A 19,505-nucleotide genomic window follows, 5' to 3' on the forward strand; every position below is an offset into this window, starting at 1 on the left:
TTACATCCATATTAAACACAAGTCTGCTGTAGAGCCAGCATTACTCATCTGACACTGAAATGTATCATTTTAATTTTGGATATAGTTTGATTTTTTTTTTTCTTCTTTTTTTTAAATTTTGGGAATTTTGTGGGAGGGAGGTTGGAGGGGTCTCATTTTCTCTGTGTGTGTGCTGCTGGTGGTGGGGGCTTCTTTTGTACAAATGTTCCATTAACTTTTTGATAATTTGTTATTCGCCCTTTCCCTATGTTTTTGAAAGAACTCAAATCTCTGGTATCAAAGGTTTTGGTTTTTTTGCTGTGTTTTTTTTTTTTTTTTACTAAATTAATTTGCAAACTGCCTTTCCTACCCCATGTTTTTTAAAAGAAATCAAATGTGAAATCTCTGTAAGTGTGTGCAAATTAAAGCAATGCACTGGGGTGTCAGACTAAGTGAACAAAAACTTGACTGTGTGTCGCTGCTTATGGGTTTGATGGGCTTTACAGCATGTATGCCCAGCAGGACCCGGCCATGTAAGCCACAAAAGCACTAATCCTTACTTCTAGAGCATATTTATTTCTTTGTATTACTCCCTGCTTTTGCTACAAACGCCTCCACAGCGCAATATTATTCATAGCCCCAATTCACTACACCAAGAAAGCCCTGTTCAAAAAAGCCAAAGGCAATTTTACTGCATCTCTTTTTTAAGGAAAAGGTCTATTATTGCATGGGTCTATAATGATCAGATTGGACTTCTCGGCGACTAACACCATTGTGTAATTGCAAGAATTCTGCTCTCGCTCTCAGCTCCCCGTTATGTCTCTGCATCCATCCATCTGAGTGCCAAACTCTCCTCCTCCACTTTCTTCTGTATGTTCAAATACCATGTTGGTGGGTTTTCAAATGCAAATAACAAAATGGTTGTTATAGTTAATACAGTTTATGCATGTTTCATCATCCTGAAACAGCAGTAGCAAACAGCAATAATGCTGGAAGAAATAAGTTCTTAAACTAAGAGCAAAACTAAATACAAAGTTTTAATGTGATTCTACATCTGACCATTAATGTGACACCTGTGAAATAAAAAAAAAAGAAAGAATGAATGAATGATTAAATAAATAAATAAAGTTTTGTGAATGCAATTCTCAGAGTTGTTTTTACAAGGTTACAGGTAAACAAAGGTTCCCCTCCCATCTCTATACAATGAAACAGTAGCAAAATCAAAATCGGCAGGGGTTTACGTTGTATGCCACGCCAGGTTCTAATTTATGTTAAACCGACTGCAGCCAGAATGACAGCAATTCTGGAAAACAAAAAAATGTCATTTCTCCATAATGTGCATTATTCATTGTTCTAAATGTTAAGCATCCTAATCATGAATGAGGCACAGACAAATAAATAAATAAAAATAAAGATAGAAAGATATGGGTAATATGCTTCCATTCTTGTAAAATTGGGGTAAGCCTGTCTGCGTTTGAAGACTGACTCTAAAGGGTATTTAAAGGGCATCGACATTAGCCTGATTGAAGGCAGCAGACAAAAGGACACTCTACAACAAAAAGGCAGCAATTAGCACAAGTTATTGCTCCCCATTCTATTCCAGAGAACCTAATCACACACACACACACACACACACACACACACCTTACTGTTTTGCACAGCTGTGCAAAAAGCAATTCAACCATCTATCCAAATAAACCAGTTATTGTCATCTCACAGTTTACATGCCATTTCCTTAATCCAGGGCTTTGGTTGAACTAATGCCTGTGTCGGCCATTTTGGAGGTCTTCAACTCTTTAGCACCAGTGGCTGTGACAAGTTGGTCACTTATATATGACTCAAGGAGCAAGGAATGGACAATACATCACTGAGGAGCATAAGCCCAAATCTGACAAACTGTTGTCATTTCAGTGTGTTTACCTTCCAGGCTTTCAGAAATGTGTCCAAAGCGTCCAGTTATATTTCACAACTAATTTTTACACCTTTCCTATTGTATCATGTAATGCTAACAAACAGTAATGTTAACAAGGAAGTGGCTGAATGCTAATGTTAGCAAACGAGTTAGCAAATATGTCGTTCTACCTTGAAATATGGCCAGATGTCTCTCCATAATTTCACTATCCATTGTTTTTTCAGTTGCAGATCAATTGGGAAGCATTGAAATGACAATGATTGAGTCAGAACACAGCAGTACGACATGATGCAGCATTTGAGCCTCCGGCCCTGAGTGTGACACCAGAGGAAAATGGCCACCATGTGGATATGATCTATAGTAGCCTACTCCATAGAGAATGCAAAGTTACGTCATGCTTCCTTACATATTGGGCCATGGCTGTCATCTTCTGAGGATTGTGTATGTTAACAAACACAATCCGTCTGTGTTATTCTTCCCATTCTGTTTGGCTGAAAACTGTCCAAATGGACACAGTAGGGCAGTACTGTTGCATTAACCACTGCCACAGTAGTTCGCATAATCAAGCTGAGGAAAAAAATGATTATGAAATATGTTTTTTCTCATTTCCTATGTGGAAAAAAATGGGCCACATGTGGAGGATCTAACAAATAGACACCGGATGGCATGGGTGGCAGCTGTCAGAAGAAAATCCATAAAATTAGGAACACTTCCTATGAAAATCTGCTCTCTACATTTTCAGTCAGCTGACTTCTCTAGTGTCTAGCTGCTAACCAGCTGGATGTGCACTGGTGTGCCTCGAACCTGGAAGCAGTAACATGGTCACTAATTATGACCTTAACACGCTAAGGCTAATTAGTTTTCTTTGCTCTGCAAGGGCATTTATTTATGTAGGTCTTTTATTGGCAACAGGGACCACAAGGAGTGTCACCCTTCCATTGCGAGTATAGCTGCACTGTTGCAGTTCTGCGGCTTGTGAATTAGTAGAGTTTGCTTAGAAGCTAGTGTTAGAAGTGGCTAGTAGCTCCATATTAACATCAGCATAAGTTACTTTTCTGAAGCAGCCTGCTGGCTATTTCGTTTGGTAACAGCCCAAAGCCAACAGTTCCTACATGGAAAAGTGCAAACAAATGCCAATTAAGTCGGAAGTTGGAATTATGGAGAAAATCTGAAAGCAAAGTTTGCCAAAATACCTGTATATGATGTCGCTACAAAATGGAGGATGACACAGTTAATAAACAAACCTTTTCTCTGACTGGAATTTTATTTTAAAACACGTTCAACTTAAGTCTATCTTTATTTTACGATGGTATAGATTTAGCTCTTGTTATCTGATGAACAGTCCAAGTGCTAACAGTAAAGATGATCCTTACTAACGTTAGTGGCTAACATTAGCTTTTATTGCTGATTCTTGTTTGCAAGTTATTTGCGGTCAATGGACAGTTTTTCAATCTTCCACAGGGCATCCATGTTGGTTCCAATGGAACGCATTCAGCACAGAGATGGGAAGTTCCATCTCGGAATGTGGAAATCCGACAATCGATGGCAAGCTCCTGAATCCTTAAGTTACAACCCCAAACCAAAGTTTTTTGGAGTAGACACTAAAGCTAAAGAGTTCACTGTCATAGTAACCTACATTTGGAAGCAAAACTGCATTATCACACTATTCGCTTTTACTTAGGACGTTTCTCAACAGGCAGCCGCACTACAGCTATTTCTCTCTTTCAAGATTGTTACTGTATATTTAGATATTATTTGTGCACAGCCAGTTCTAGGAATGCACCTGCATGGTGGGGCCAGACATGGCTGACAAGATTTGTGACCCAGTGGCATAGCCTTTTGTGTGCAAATTTCACTATTTTTGCCAAGTATGCATTGCTACAGGGTCTGGGCGGTGGTTTATAGGTTAACCCACAGCATGTCGCTTCTCATTAAAGAAGCTAACATCATGGCAACAGGAAATAGCTTAAAAAGTATTCTATTTTGTGATAATTCAAGCACATCAAATTGAAACATGGTGACAAAGGTTATATTTGTTAAATGACATAGGAACAACAATGTAAAGACTCAGACACATGCATACACACACATACAAACACACACACACACACACACAGTCTCTCGGTCTTACCTATGGAATCCCCTTGTTCATGAACCATGCTGGCCAGATCCTTCATGATTTGACTGACGTCCAGCATATCTCTCTACAAAGAAAATAGACAGTGGTTATTAATCACACACTAGTTTTGGGTTGTATACTGTCTGATATTGTCATCGCCTTAGAACAATTGTGTCTACTCCTGATACTTTGAAAGAGAGACTGCAATATATTATAAAAATTAAGGACACATATAATGGCAAATTCAATGGATTTATTTTGCTGACATTATTCATAGATTAAATACTGCATGGTTTGCTTGACTAAAAGTTAAAAAGCAGTTTGAAGTTTTTTGTTCAATTATTTCTCTGTCAGGGCACAAAATGAACTAGTGCAGCTATGGTTGACCGGAGCTAATTCTCCACAGTCTCCAAGCTTTGAATCTGCTCTCAATGTTTCAGCTCAAAGCAATACGGAGGCTTATAAAACCTCTGTCTATCTCCCTCTCACAGGTCCCCCCTTTCCTCCATTATGGCGCCATGCAATCACAGCTGCGTTTGTGTAGCCTAACCCACTGGGCCATCCATCACAGGTGGCGGAGATTGCTGTAGAAACTGGCAGCCATCCTGGCTCTTGGCAAATACCATTTGGAGGGAGCCAAAATGGCCCCTGGCAAACCTCGTGATGCTAAAGACTTTTTTGCATTCATTTTTGGGCAACTCTGTCCATCATGCTGTAATAGAATAACAACAAATTTATTTTACCTGGCAAAGCATTGGGCAATCGGGACTCATTTCATCATAATGACAGAACAGTGTGTAACCAATTTAGGAGTGTGTGGAGGTGACTAGGGAGAGGGAGAGAAAGAATGAAAGAGGGAGAGAGAGAGAGAGAAAAAGATGTGATGCGATGGGCTGGGTTGGGCTGGGTTGGGACCCATGCCTGAGGGCAGAGTGGGTGGGCAGGCTTAGGGCCAGAAGTGTGCCCTTTTCCATATTTCATAGGATTTATATCCTGCTCATGGCCACTCTACCAGCCCTGGGCTACTGGCATGTGGCTGGGAATCAGGCTCTGAGATTTTTCCATTATATCTCCAACAAGAGTTGTTGTTTTTGTTTTTCATTTTCTTTTCTTAATCACCCAGTATCTGCATTCCTCAAAAAAGGGTTGATACTTCAGCCTAAGTTAGGCATTTTTCATCAACTAGAAACTGATTCCATTCCAGTTTGTGAACCTAATTTTTAGGCATTCTGAATCTTTCCACAAAAAATAAATTAGTTTGGAAAAGTTGGAAAAGCTGGAGCCAAAACAAACAAACAAATAAACAAAAAAACAAACAAACAGTAGAACCTGAAGTGGGAACCGGTCCAAAAAGGACCTACTGAAAAGTGGTGCTGGATGGAGTAACATGGGGGAGTATTATGAACTCCTTAATGGCGTGCTGGGTCATAGAGCAGCACACCAGCAGACTGCGGGTGCATGCACAGCAATGTCAGTGGCTAATGAACAAGACTTAATGTTTCCATGCCAAACTGGTGCAAACACTGGTGCTAGTTAGCACCTTGGTTCCAAGAATCCTGAACAGAACCAGTTCAAGAGCCAGAACTGTTTTGGTTGAAAAGACGGAAGCATGAACCTGACTTGGAGCTACACCCCTGAAGAAGGGGGGCAAAGTACTGTGTGAAGTGCAGAAGCGTCCAAAAAGACGCTGAACCTCTACCAAATCCTGGGAGCACCGATTTGTGGCTGACCCTGAACTGACCTCCCTGTGGGGAGAGGCAGATGGGAAAAAAGAGAATTTCTCCTACGGGGATCAACAGAATGTCACAGAAGTTTTGACATATTTTCCAGTGATTTTGAAGGTAGTCATCGAGCCATGCCAAACTTCACCTTTGTGGGTACTCTGACATGTCTTGTCAATTTCTCTGCTGGTGTTATTGTGTCTTATTGATAGAGAGAACATACTTGAACAAATGAAAAACACTGAGGGTCTGTATATTTTCATAAGACTAAAATGTCAGGCAGTGTTTCAGACATCTGTTCTATCTGACACAGAGGCCACAGCGGAGACAGCAAAAACACAATTAAACTTGAGGCCAAGATAAAAAGCCACAAAAACAAGCCCGCCAGCAGCATTTGATTGACACCTCAGTCACCAGCACTTTTTGCCTTGTGTTTTCTTGAGTCATAAAAAATCTGTGTGATACTGGCAGATGTGAACACTTCTGCAGGTCTATTCCAAAGCTGTGCAACCCGCAGACTGTCTGATAGAGAAGTGAAAAGCCAAAATGGGGCGCCTCTTTCTCGTCTTCTGAATCATCATAAATTGTTCTCTTCAATGAGCTGCGCGTTCAGTGTGCAACCCCTGTGTGATGAAATTTTTGTTCTCTGTCTATAAAAGGTAAATTAAAATGTTCCTTTAAAACAGTAGGCACAGTTTTCATTCTCTTAAAAGATTCTCCTTGAGCACCGCAATTGCATGGCACAGTGAAGCCAATTTACAATGCAGTATATGACAGTGAATGGGAGGGATTAGAGATAATACTGCATACAGCGCATGATTCTCTCTGTATGAGTTTCATGCAATGATGGCGCTCAGTTTATTGAGAAATCAGCAGGATACACGCTAATACCTCTTTCTGTCTCATAATGCATTGCAGAGTTGTGAGGAAACAAATGGCCAAATGACGTGGAGATCACTTTTTGCGCCTGCAGAGGGAACTGTGGCATAGGGAAGCACTTCTAGCAGCTTCTTTCAGGTGAATTGGCTTCAGTAATAGCAGCTGATTAAGTATGCAGCTCAGCCATGAGGAAGGAGGAGCCGCCACATGGCTCAGAGCTCTGATAGACAGCACAACCCCTGCAGAGGTGTCTGAGAGATTTAAGGTGTTTTTAGTCATAGTTTGTTTAGAGATGTTATGTGGGACTCTGGAGTGTTTTCCCATTTAGTCTGTTTTCTGTTGCCCATATGAGAACACAACAATCAGACCGAGACTTTGATGAGAAAGAGTTTCTCAGTACACAACACTGACATGTTTCTGGGCTCAGAATCTGACCATGCATCCAATTTAACTACAAGAGGCGCCGTACATTATGGATGAGACATGCCGCAAATGGTGAATTTTGGGCTGTTAATGCTTTTATCCTTTTGTTAGAGGCAAGAAGAACTCCTCTTTAAAGGACCATCCCAGTGATTTTGCATGTTTACACTAAACATGCAAAATCTCTGGAATAGTCCTTTAATGCCTGCTCAGTCACGCATCAACAGGTTTAACGAGCCACCCTATGTCCACTATGTGTTTTCTTATAATTGTCAAAAAGGTTTTGCTCCAGCATATACAATATGTTACCATGCAACATATTTTCTATAAGACTGTTTTAAGGAATGCTGATTTCACTTGCCAGAAGTGTACTTCATAAACAAGTACTTTAAGGTTAAGGTATTTTAAAACACTATGGTATTACTTAATGGATTAATTGATGGATATCCATGGATATTTTAAAATACGTTCAGTTTTGTGTATGTTGACAGGGTTTTAAAACATCAATCCCTCTTAAAAATAGATAGATAGATAGATAGATAGATAGATACTGTATTGATCCTGAGGGAAATATCACTCAATCAGTCCATTAATTGTGTCCTTAAAAACCCATGACACATTGGGCTCTAGTTTCGCAGACTAGGTGAGGCGGGGGCGCAGCGCAACTGCGCTTCGCCAACTGGGTGTGGCCAAGTGGATTTTGCAAGTTTGGCACGCCGTGCGCGGTGGCGCAAGTACTCCGTCGTCCCTCCTACCAGCGGAAGAGAGGAGAGAAGGCGTGGAGTGGGTTTGACACAGCCGATTCACTTTAAACCAATCAAATGAGCCCCTGTCCTCGCATTTAAAACACGCTGAGCGAAGGCGTAATGAAAGTTTACACAACTGACATGCAGGTCTACTGCCTCAGGCGGAGCGCAGTGGGTGTAGTGGAAGTTTGGCTGATTGGCGCACAGTGCACACACGTCACCAAAACCTCACAGGCAGGTTTCCAGAATGTCAGGCACATTAACAAAGCAATGCTGATGTCAGATCAAAGGAGATTGGCACCGTTTGTGCTGATTGTGAGGTTTTGGTGACGTGTGTGCACTGCCCGCCTGTCAGCCAAACTTCCACTACACCGGCTCCACTCCACCTTGCGCTGAAAGTAGATGTGGTTTCAGATGGCGAGCTTTGGGCGCACCTCGGCGAAGCCTTTTGGCATGAAACTGTCACTGCACCAAGCTGAATCTGTTGTCACCTCCCCCTGCTGCTCCACCACTCCCATCTCAGCGTACCTCGGTCTGCCAAACTACCAAATTGTGCACCCCTCGGGTTGCGCTGCTCGAAACCAGCTCTGTGCAGGGAAACTAGAGCCCATTATCTGAATTATCTCATTATTAATGGGAATATTAATGATTTTTAAGATTAAAAAAAGACATTTGATTCCCCTTTGCTGAAAAATTAAGGCCCTTTTAATGTAAATATTAATGGGGTTCTCTGATGATATTTGGGAACGGTTAAAAATCCATAAAGCACTGCCTTAATTACTTTACTAACAAATAATTGATTTTTAAGTTAAAAAGCTAAAAATAAATTTGATTTCCATTGAAGGCCCTTTTAAGATACATATTAAGGGGGTCCTCTAATGATATTTTAGAGCTTTCGATGGGTTTTTGTCCCTTGGTTTACAGGGTTTTGGGATGAATGCAATAAAAGAACAAATGAATGAATCAATGAATGAATAAAACTCATGAAACAGTGCTGTAAGAACCTGATCATGAATGGGAAATTTTTTTTTTTTTTTAAGGTAAAATTAAGGGATTAGGTTTCCTCATGTGCATACTGTCAGATCATGTGTTAGCCATCTGTTGGCCAGTGAAAATAGAGCGGAGTGGCAACTCTTCGCTTTGTTACACAATCTATGTCAGTGCGCTCCTGTAGTCTGGAAAGTTTCTCTGCCTTTTGGACTAGTATGGTGCCGGTGCAGTTGTTGTAATATTTTTTCTTGGTGGTGCAGGTGCAGGTGAAACCACTGGAGGGGTTGTGCCACCCAGATTTGATTCTCTCCATGTATTTTTCTCCAGATATACGTTCATATCCCACACAAAACAGCATTTCATTCAAATTATGTCAAATTCCGCGTTAAAAATAGATTCCGTTTTATTCGGCTAATTCCGCGATTCCATGTTCGCGGAAATTATAGGGCCCTAGTTAAGTTGACCCTTAACTGCGCTGTCTGCATCCCTGTAAGTTGCTCAATATTCTTCAGATTTGTACTCATTGACCCATCTATATTATATCAATCTATATTAATAGAATAGGCTCTGGCCGTGAGTAACAGCGGCAGTAGTGCTTTAAACGCCCGTGTGGGCGTCCATTTGACTTGGACCGGGACCGGAGGAGTGCAAACGCACTCATCTTCGCCACTGGTGATCGACTCAGGCTGTCGCGCCGTGCGTTAAAAAAAAACGCCGATATTTTCGCCTGTTTTCAGGAGGCTGGAGCCGACGCAACACTAATTCTTTATTTCACTTACGTGGGTACAGGTAAGAGGAGATCATCTGATCTCCTCTCTCTGTCTGCACATGGATGAGTGCGGGTACAGAAACATGATGTTAAATTATTTCTGTTGTGATTTTATTTATTTTTTACTTTGAAAATTAATTTAGCGTGTCGGGGGGCGGGCGCTGCGCCCCGCCAATAGAATGATAGGGGAAACACTGAATGTATTTTGCTTCCATCTCTCTGCCCTTCTCTACTCTACTTCAACGCTGCTTAGCTCTGAATCTACTCTACCGGACGGTAGACGGCATGCTGTTCTTAGACCCTCCCCACTCAGCTGTTATTGGCCAACTGAGTTTGATAACACGATACTATTGGTGGATCTACCCATGTGCTTCGCTGAAAATCAGAAGATCATTCGTTAAATGCTAACTTAAGCCAAATTGTTGCCACAAAAAAAAAAAAAAAAAAAAAAAAAAAAAAAAAACAATGTCCGTCAAGCCGGAAATCCGGCACCATACCGGAGTACTTTAAGCCCTGTATACAGGAATGAAGTGTCTCCTCTTGACTGACTGACCTGAATTTGACCACAGCATACTGGTGACAACTGTGTCATGGAAATGCAGTCAAAACTGATATATATATATATATATATATATATATATATATATATATATATATACACACCATATTACCAAAAGTATTCGCTCACCCATTCAAATGATCAGAATCAGGTGTCCTAATCACTTGGCCTGGCCACAGGTGTATAAAATCAAGCACTCAGGCATGCAGACTGTGAAACAAGACATTTGTGAAAGAATGGGCCGCTCTCAGGAGCTCAGTGAATTCCAGCGTGGAACTGTCATAGGATGCCACCTGTGCAACAAATCCAGTCGTGAAATTTCCTCGCTCCTAAATATTCCACAGTCAACTGTCAGCTCTATTATAACAAAATGGAAGCGTTTGGGAACAACAGCAACTCAGCCACGAAGTGGTAGGCCACGTAAAGTGACGGAGAGGGGTCAGCGGATGCTGAAGCGCATAGTGCAAAGAGGTCGCCGACTTTCTGCACAGTCAATTGCTACAGAGCTACAAACTTCATGTGACCTTCAGATTAGCCCAAGTACAGTACGCAGAGAGCTTCATGGAATGGGTTTCCATGGCCGAGCAGCTGCAGCCAAGCCACACATCACCAAGTGCAATGCAAAGCGTCGGATGCAATGGTGTAAAGCACGCCGCCACTGGCCTCTAGAGCAGTGGAGACGCGTTCTCTGGAGTGATGAATCACGCTTTTCCATCTGGCAATCTGATGGACGAGTCTGGGTTTGGAGGTTGCCAGGAGAACGGTACATTTCAGACTGCATTGTGCCGACTGTGAAATTTGGTGGAGGAGGAATTATGGTGTGGGGTTGTTTTTCAGGAGCTGGGCTTGGCCCCTTAGTTCCAGTGAAAGGAACTTTGAATGCTTCAGGATACCAAAACATTTTGGACAATTCCATGCTCCCAACCTTGTGGGAACAGTTTGGAGCGGGCCCCTTCCTCTTCCAACATAACTGTGCACCAGTGCACAAAGCAAGGTCCATAAAGACATGGATGACAGAGTCTGGTGTGGATGAACTTGACTGGCCTGCACAGAGTCCTGACCTGAACCCGATAGAACACCTTTGGGATGAATTAGAGTGGAGACTGAGAGCCAGGCCTTCTCGACCAACATCAGTGTGTGACCTCACCAATGCGCTTTTGGAAGAATGGTCAAAAATTCCTATAAACACTCTCCTCAACCTTGTGGACAGTCTTCCCAGAAGAGTTGAAGCTGTAATAGCTGCAAAAGGTGGACCGACATCATATTGAACTCTATGGGTTAGGAATGGGATGGCACTTCAGTTCATAGTATGAGTAAAGGCAGGTGAGCGAATACTTTTGGTAATATAGTGTATATATATATATAACATGTGTATGTATAGGTATATGTATGTTTTCTTTTTTTTTTTTTTTTCTCGTTTGTTTTTGTTTTGTCTTGATTTGTTTTGTTTTGTCTTCTTTTGTTTTGTTCTGCTTTGTTTTGTTTTGCTCCCTCTTATTTATATCTTTACTTTACTTTTTTAGCTGTCATCATTAGATTATCCATACCATATTGGACATAATAACACCATACCTTCTGTTTCTCCATCTGCACGTGCACATACACACACACAGGCACACACACACACACACACACCCTACCCATACACATATCATTGTAAGTTTATGTTGTAGTGTATTGTGGTTTGTACTCAACGTTTACTGTCTGTACTCTATGTCCACTCAGTGTAATAAAGGGAAAAAAAAAAAAAAAACGTGTTTTAAAAGGTAGGGGTAAAGTTTGGGGGGGTTTTATGTTTTGGCACGGTTGCAGCATCTCAGGTGTGGAATGGTTTAGGGAGCATATCAACCGGCTCTGTCAAGTCAATTGTGATTTGGCAGCACACACTGACGTATCCACTCTCCGCAGGCACATTAGTCATCATCTGCTGTCAACGCTTGTCATTTCAAGTCCCTTCTGTTCCCACTGCATACTGGTAAATCCATAGCCTGTAAGGGGGAAACAATTGCTTTACAATGTGCTGTGCAGCTCAGTGCGACTCTGCGCTCTCAATCAAACCTGAATTTAGATCAGCCTGCAACCTGAGATGAATTAAAGCTTCACTTGGCACTGATAAGACTTCTTATCAGTCAAAATCCCAAAGTGGGGCTGCAATAGAGAAGAGCGTCCCATCCCCACTAATTGAGACGCAAGAAGATTCAACCTTTCTGCCAAAATGAAGACATCATGTCAGTATGGTCACAGGAAGTAACACGTGAAAATATGAGAGTGAAATCCAAGTGTCTTAAAAAGCAATAAGTGTGCACTCCATTCCAAGAGACACGGCTTCACCAACATTTGCTGAACATCTTTATCATTTGTCATGCCACAACAGAAACAACAGTTAAGGATGGAGCCCATTAGTGGGCTCTTTTGGCTTAAACCAATCATCTAGTTGCCTTCAATTTCACTTCAGTTTCCATACCCACACCTTATGGCTTGTCATCCTGTATGCTAAGTGTTTACTCCTCTTTAGTGACGTTTACAACAGCAAGCTGAGTACAACGGGGTGACCAAACATCCTTGTTATCCTTTTTTTTTTTTTTTGATGTCATCAGTTTGAATTTACAGATGTCAGAGTTACATCAGATTAGTGATGTTGGAATGACATCAGATTTCTTGTGCTCGTAAAAGGCGTCTGAATGCAGCCTTTGAAACCTGAGCTAATTCACTTGATTTCTGTCAAGAACGTGGACATAACCTCAATTAGCTAATTAGCAAAACATGACCAGAAAAATAGCACAAAAAGGAAAACAGTTTTTAAAAGGTATCTTTTAAAATGATCAAAAAAAGTAAAACATTACCAGAAAATGAGAAAAATACCATAAAAAACAAATAACATGAACAGTTTATACATTTAGAAATAAAATTACCATAAAATGAAAAATGACATAAAATTACCACAAAATAAAAAAATAAATAAAATAAAATTCACTGAAGAAAACAATTAATTCATTCATTGAAAGAGAAAGAAAGTGAATTTGGTTCAGAGGGTTAAATAAAACATTTCAATGTAATTTCTGTCAGATTTTGAAAAATGACTGCTGTGTTTTGCATCTGTCAGCAAATCACAAATGTGCTGGGATTTGCTTGCAGAAATCTGGTCACCTTAAATTACAAGGCTCTACCGATTGATCATAGGCTGAGAGTTACCATAATGGGGCCATACTGGCTTATAGGGAGAAATTCAATGACTACCTTTCCTGTTTTGACATGATATGTCACAGCTTGCAACACACACACCTGACTCACTCTCATCACATACCCAGAACCCAGACACGGGGTCAGTGCCCCTCTCATCCACTACCAGTTGAGAAGGAACAAACTTCACACTGTGTCCTATCAGAGCTAGCACTAGGAGCCAACATGACCAGTTCAGTGATGAGTCTCCTCAGTGTTACTACACTGTAACAGTGAGCACAGGTGAGCCCAGACCCAGAGAGAGATCCGGATGCCCAGCAGATAGAACCTTATGAACAGATCTCACATCAACTATGTACAGATTTATTCACTACATAAGGCAGCTGGCTGTTACTAATCAACCCATATAACTGTGCGTGAGGTCTCTGCTAGTAACCTCAGGACCTGCTAGGATCTGACGGGTTCAGACAAAAATTTAGAATGTTCTGGTTCTGGTACGGGTCTGGTCTGGTCACGTTGGCGATATTTTAGTGAAATTCTAATGTAAAATAAATGAGGGCCCTGCTGTCTGTTCTGGAAAACTTCCTGTACAGAGCTCGAGTTTATGTGACAGCGCTGAAGGAAACACACAGGCTATTTCAGGCAGGAAATGTAACCTATCAATGGAGGACAAGCAAAATCTGGGGCTCAAATGATTACGTGTCGGGTTTGGATCAGGCTTGGTTACTCTGCTCCTGGACTTGGTTTGGAGTCGAACACAGTTCTTCTTCTTCTTATTATTATTGTTATTATTATTATTATTGCTTCTTTTGTACTAATGTTCCATTAAGTTTTTGCTAATTTTTTATTTGCCTGTTCCCCCATGTTTTAAATTGTTGTTAAATTGTCATACTTGAATGCTGACAAATTTTTGTCAGCATAAACCCAAAAGAAAGAAAATGTTAAACTGATCCCTCATACATTTTCTGCATTTTAACAATTTGGAATGAAATGGTTTCCAATAAAATCTATTCCTCATTTTGCTGAGGGCCCCTTGGAAGCCCCTCAAGGACCCTTTGGGGTCTCCGGACCCCACTTTTAAAACCGGTGTCTTAGGTGTAAAGGACAAGATTTTGAGTATAGCACCACCAAAATCCCTTCTCACCAGTAAGCAGGTGTGACAGACAGTTGGTGCACTCAAATCACTCACTCTCTCAGCTGATGTTAATGCCAGCAACAGTGCTGTCTTGTCTGACAGCACTTTAAGAGAGGTCTGCCTAATAGGCACAAACGGCTCCCAGTGAGGGCTTTGAGAACCAAAGGAAATTCCCTCTGGAGGGTGGCAGGAGATATCACTGAATGTTTCCGCCTGGCCCCTTGCTGAAAATGTTTCAGGAGAGGATAAAAAGAGATCGCTGATGACTATGCTCTGAGTGTAGAATGCACCAGCTGCCTCTCCAGCAGGTATTGGAGAAAAGAAAAAAATTGACCAACTGAAAAAGTCAGTGGGTCAACTTTCCTAACTAACCATTATGCTTTACCACATCCACAGGCAATTCTGCTTGGATCAGTGCCTGTAATGCTACCCCAAAAGAAGATTGAAATTGAGACTTTATTGATCCCCATGGGGAAATTGTTACAGTTCTTGTACAATTGTTACTGTTTGTTGCAGTTGCTCAATTGCTCAATATACAGTTAGGAAAGAGAAGTAAGTAAGTAAAAGGGTAAAAACTTCTAAAAAATAACAGTAACAATAAATGCACGCAGGGCTCCAGACTAACTTTTTCACAGGTAGCACTGGTGCCACCTAGCTTTTCATTTAGTAGCACCAAAAGAAATTAGGTAGCACCATATTTTTCTTTGTATAGCGTGCTATTTATGCATGACCTTATCATGTTGATGAAATTTAAAGATTAAAAATGACCCAAACTTGTCTGCAAAATATTTTAATTTGAACTTTACGTTTATCTGCAGCAGCAGTACAAAATAGATCATCTTCTTCATATAAACAAAACATAAAAATGAAAGTAGGGATGTCGCGATCACGTTTTTTTGCCCCCGAGTCCGAGTCTGAGTCATTTGATTTTGAGTATCTGCCGATACTGAGTCCCGATCCGATACTTCTATAAAACCAGGAAATGATATGTTATTAATGATTGAACAAAAATGACAAGAGGATGCATCAGTAATTATTTCACCTGAGGGTTGACAGAGTACTTTTTACTGTAACAATATGTTAAATTATTATTTGTTTTAACAATGTAAATTGCTTATCAAACAGACCTAACAATTCAGCTACCAATGAAAGAGCAGTAGTATGCCTGTGATAACATAGATTGAAAAATAAGCCGAAGTGAAACTTCTTCTATGAATAGACAAGCTAAGCCAGTGTGCTGCTGTTAGCCAGTGAAAATAGAGCGGAGTGGCACCTCTTCGCTTTGTTACACAATTTATGTCAGTGCGCTGCTGTAGCCTGGAAAGTTTTTTTGCCTTCGCTTGTCGCTTCCCTATTTTCAGACCCTCCAGCATCAACAGCCTCCTCTGACACATTCTTTTTCTTAAAATAATTAACGATAGACCGCTTCATCTTCTTTGTTTAGTTTTTTTTAGCGGGATCGTCGGTGATCATTCAGTGAGCGCGCTGCATGTACGCGCGCGTGTACGTCTGTGCACGTCACGCATTAAGACAGACAGGCAGGCAGAGACAGGGAGCGAGAGAGAGGAGAGATAGGAGTCGCAGGAATGAGCCAGAAAGTAGCCTAATATTTTTATTATCAACCACAACCATTACTGCACTAACATAGCCACGGGAGTGATGAGAGGAAAAAAATAGTCTTTTTCTAACCATAACCAAGTGTTTTTAGAGGCTACCAGGCTAGCTCACTTAGGAAACAGTCCTTTGCGTCATATTAGACATGCTCCTTAGGGTTGTATTAGGAGGTTGAAACAAATGACCTATGTGGTCATATGGATTGGAGGACTTGTTGCTTTTCTTGCTGTTCTCAGATCTATTCCTGTCCGCCTGGACAATCTGAAAGCCATTGATGGGTGGCAGCAACAGAGCCACATTCAATGTTTGTATTACAAAAAGATAGCTATTTTTATGAACACCTTCACTATGTTCTTTATGATTGCAGTTGTTTAAGTATTGAGCTCATTTTTTCTTGCTGGGTTTTGTTTTTCTGATTTTTGACCAATCCATGATGATCTCATACTTACTAATTGTAAGAAAAAAATGAGACAACGGTATTGGATCAAGATAATGATACTGAGTTGATACTGAGCATTAAATGACTTGGATTAGATATAAAACTGTATTGGGACATCCTTAGCACAGACCACATCCCTGGTTCAACCAGCTGTAGCTAAATATTGGCCAACGACTGGTTGTTCAGGGATGGCAGCAGAGTTGCCCTTATAACTCTCAATGAGCTGACACCCCACTTTCATCTACTGCTGGGATCATTTTAGCACCACTCTCAACGCTCCAGGTCTCTAGAACATGAGAAAAGGGGAGCACAGAGATCTTGCTGCACTCAGTGCTCAAATCTAACTGGCTGGTGGAGTGTAGCCCCCAAGAGACATGATTAGCCTGGTGCTCATATCCATCTCTTGTTAAACACAGAGATGACAGAGCACTGGCAGTGTCATGAGGATGGTTAAAGGAATCTGTTCTTCAAGTGAAGACCTACAATCAGGGTCGTGCATAAAAGTGGCCAACACTCTGCTGACTCAGTAACTGCAGAGCTCCAAACCTCCTCTGGCATTAACATCAACAAAAAAACTGTGCACCGGGACCTTTATGGCATGGGTTTCCAAGGCTAAGCAGCTGGATGCAAGCCTTACATCACCAAGCACAATCCCAAGCATCGAATAGAGTGGTGTAAAGCACGCTGCCGCTGGACTCTAGAGCAGTAGAAATCTTAATGCTTCAGCTTACCAAGACATTTGGCACAATTCTCTGCTTCCATCTTTGTGGGACCAGTTTGGGGAAGGCCCTTTTCTGTTCCAGCATGACTGAGCCCCAGTGCACAAAGCACGGTCCAAAAAAGCATGGTTGGGTGAGTTTGGTGGGGAAGAACTTGACTGGCCTGCACAGAGCCCTGACCTCAACCCCATCCAACACCTTTGGGATGAACTAGAACCGAGAATGGGAGCCAGGCCCCAACATCAGTGTCTGACCTCACAAATGCTCTTCTGGATGATTGGGCCAAAATTCCCACAGACACACTCCAAAATATTGTAGAAAGCCTTCCCAGAAGAGTGGAAGCTGATAGAGCTACAATGGGAGGACCAAATCCATATGCATTTAGAATGAGATGTCAGAAAGTGTCCTATAGGTGTTATGTGTAGGTGGCCCAATACCTTTGTCCATATGGTGTAGAATATCAACCATAACTGATCTTTTCCCCTCTCATCATTTAACCACCTTTCGTTGAATAGTCATCTTTTCATAGGTGTTAATACTTTGTTTTCATCTTTGTTTGCTGTCTTTGTAGCTTCAGCTGGCCTTTTCAGACTGAGTCTGTGCCAACACATAACTGCTGGTTTTATTTAACCTGCCATTGGCTCTGGTGGACTAAGAAAATCAAATATGGGTGCTAATTTGCCACCCTAGGTATGATGCTTATCATTATTTACCTATCACCATTGTTTGTCAATCTGACGCAGTTGCATTATCTCTGCAACTCTGGGGAGTAGTGGAACCGGCTCCAGCACTGCTGGCACCTCATGAATTCCAGAAACACTGATCTTCCTGAGACAAAATCCTGGGGCCAAGACACTTGCGCTGGCGATTGTGGGGGTTGATAGAGGTAACCAGTCTGGAGCACATGACGGTACCATTCACTAGTGAAATGAGGCTGATGCAATGTACTGTTGTCCATGCACTGAAGAAAACTGGATGAAGAGTAGAGTTAAACTCACCTTACATAGGAAAAGAAGCCATTAGGTGATTAAGCTCATTGCCCGAGTTGCTAGTTGGAACTGAAGATGATTCTTCTCACCATATGAGAACATTTTCTGGTTCCACAAAGAACCTTTCAGACCATGGTTCTTTGAAGAATTATTTTTCTAAATGGTTCAGGGGTACCTTAAAAGCCATAAAAGCAGTTATTGGAGGAACCAGCAACGGTAGGCTACATGGGAACAGCACTTAATTCTCTTTTCTTAAAGGAAAAACTGGAGCTAAAAACAATTATTCATAGGGTGCTTTAGGGGAACCAATGCTGATTCCACAAATAACCTTTGAGACCACAGTTCTTATAGAGCAGTATACCAAAAAGTGCTTCAATGATCCATCAAACAAGTTCTTTGAAGAAGTAGAAATGGTTCTTCAAAGAGCTTTTACCACAAAAAAGGTCAAATGCTTCTTCTCAAATTCTTTGTATCAAATGAAGAACCATCCACTAAAGAAAGCTTGTTAGCTTGTTAATGTTTCTTTTTCTAATTTTTCTGTCTATGAACATACATGCAAATTTAAGTTCACTAAGGCAAACAGATGAGTGGTTAAACGAACAGAGCCCTCTAGAGGGCAAAGGCTGTACTAAATCGGTGGAGGCATCAACAAGCATACCTCATCCAATGTGGCTTAAACCGGTATTTAGTTGAATGGTAACTTCACCTCTCTGTATAATTCATACTAATAATAATCTGCACTCATTGTATTGACTATTCATTGTAAGATTAAAAACATATGGAATGGAAATGGATGATGAAAGTGGCCTGGACTGACAGAAGGATATAGGGAGTTTATTGGCTGTTCTCTCTCATGCTCACTCTTTCTCACATCTCTCTCTCTCTCTCTGTCTTTCTCTCTCTCTCAGTCTCTCTCTCTTTGATAAGTATGTTTAATGCTGATATGAAATTCTCTCCACATCTCCCACCCAAGCCCAAAGGCATCGGGCAACAGGACACAGTGTCACTGCCACAGCAGAAAAACTGTTAAGCAGATTTACTTGCACGCTTACTGGTGAGAAAAGGGGGAAGGAAAAACGATGACATTTTTCCCACACCGGCTGCAAGGGGCTTCGGCATGAGACGTCTCTTTTTGCTCTTGCTGAATAAATCGTTTATGAATGTAAAATCATGTTTCCTCTCCGGCAGTAGCCCAAGGACCTAACACCCCTGAATACACTAACGCAATGCCAAGAGCAGGGCCTGAAGGGCAGCAAGGAGACCGAGCTGACAATATTAGCAACACGGGTTATGGATTGCTGAGGTTCAGCATGCCTCCTCTTCCAAATTCCATGC

General features: G+C 41.4%; 1 protein-coding gene across 4 annotated transcripts in view; it reads right to left on the minus strand.

The window, feature by feature from the left end:
• tsnare1 (T-SNARE Domain Containing 1) overlaps positions 1-19,505 on the minus strand; it is a 195,676-nt gene that overhangs the window by 52,752 nt on the left and 123,419 nt on the right. For all 4 annotated transcript variants that reach the window (XM_030071912.1, XM_030071913.1, XM_030071911.1 and 1 more), the window contains one exon: positions 4,023-4,095. In XM_030071912.1, the coding sequence (XP_029927772.1) occupies positions 4,023-4,095 (73 nt within the window). The remainder of the gene's footprint in view (positions 1-4,022; positions 4,096-19,505) is intronic.

Source organism: Myripristis murdjan, chromosome 16 (genome assembly GCF_902150065.1).
Source record: "Myripristis murdjan chromosome 16, fMyrMur1.1, whole genome shotgun sequence".
Taxonomy (NCBI): domain Eukaryota; kingdom Metazoa; phylum Chordata; class Actinopteri; order Holocentriformes; family Holocentridae; genus Myripristis; species Myripristis murdjan.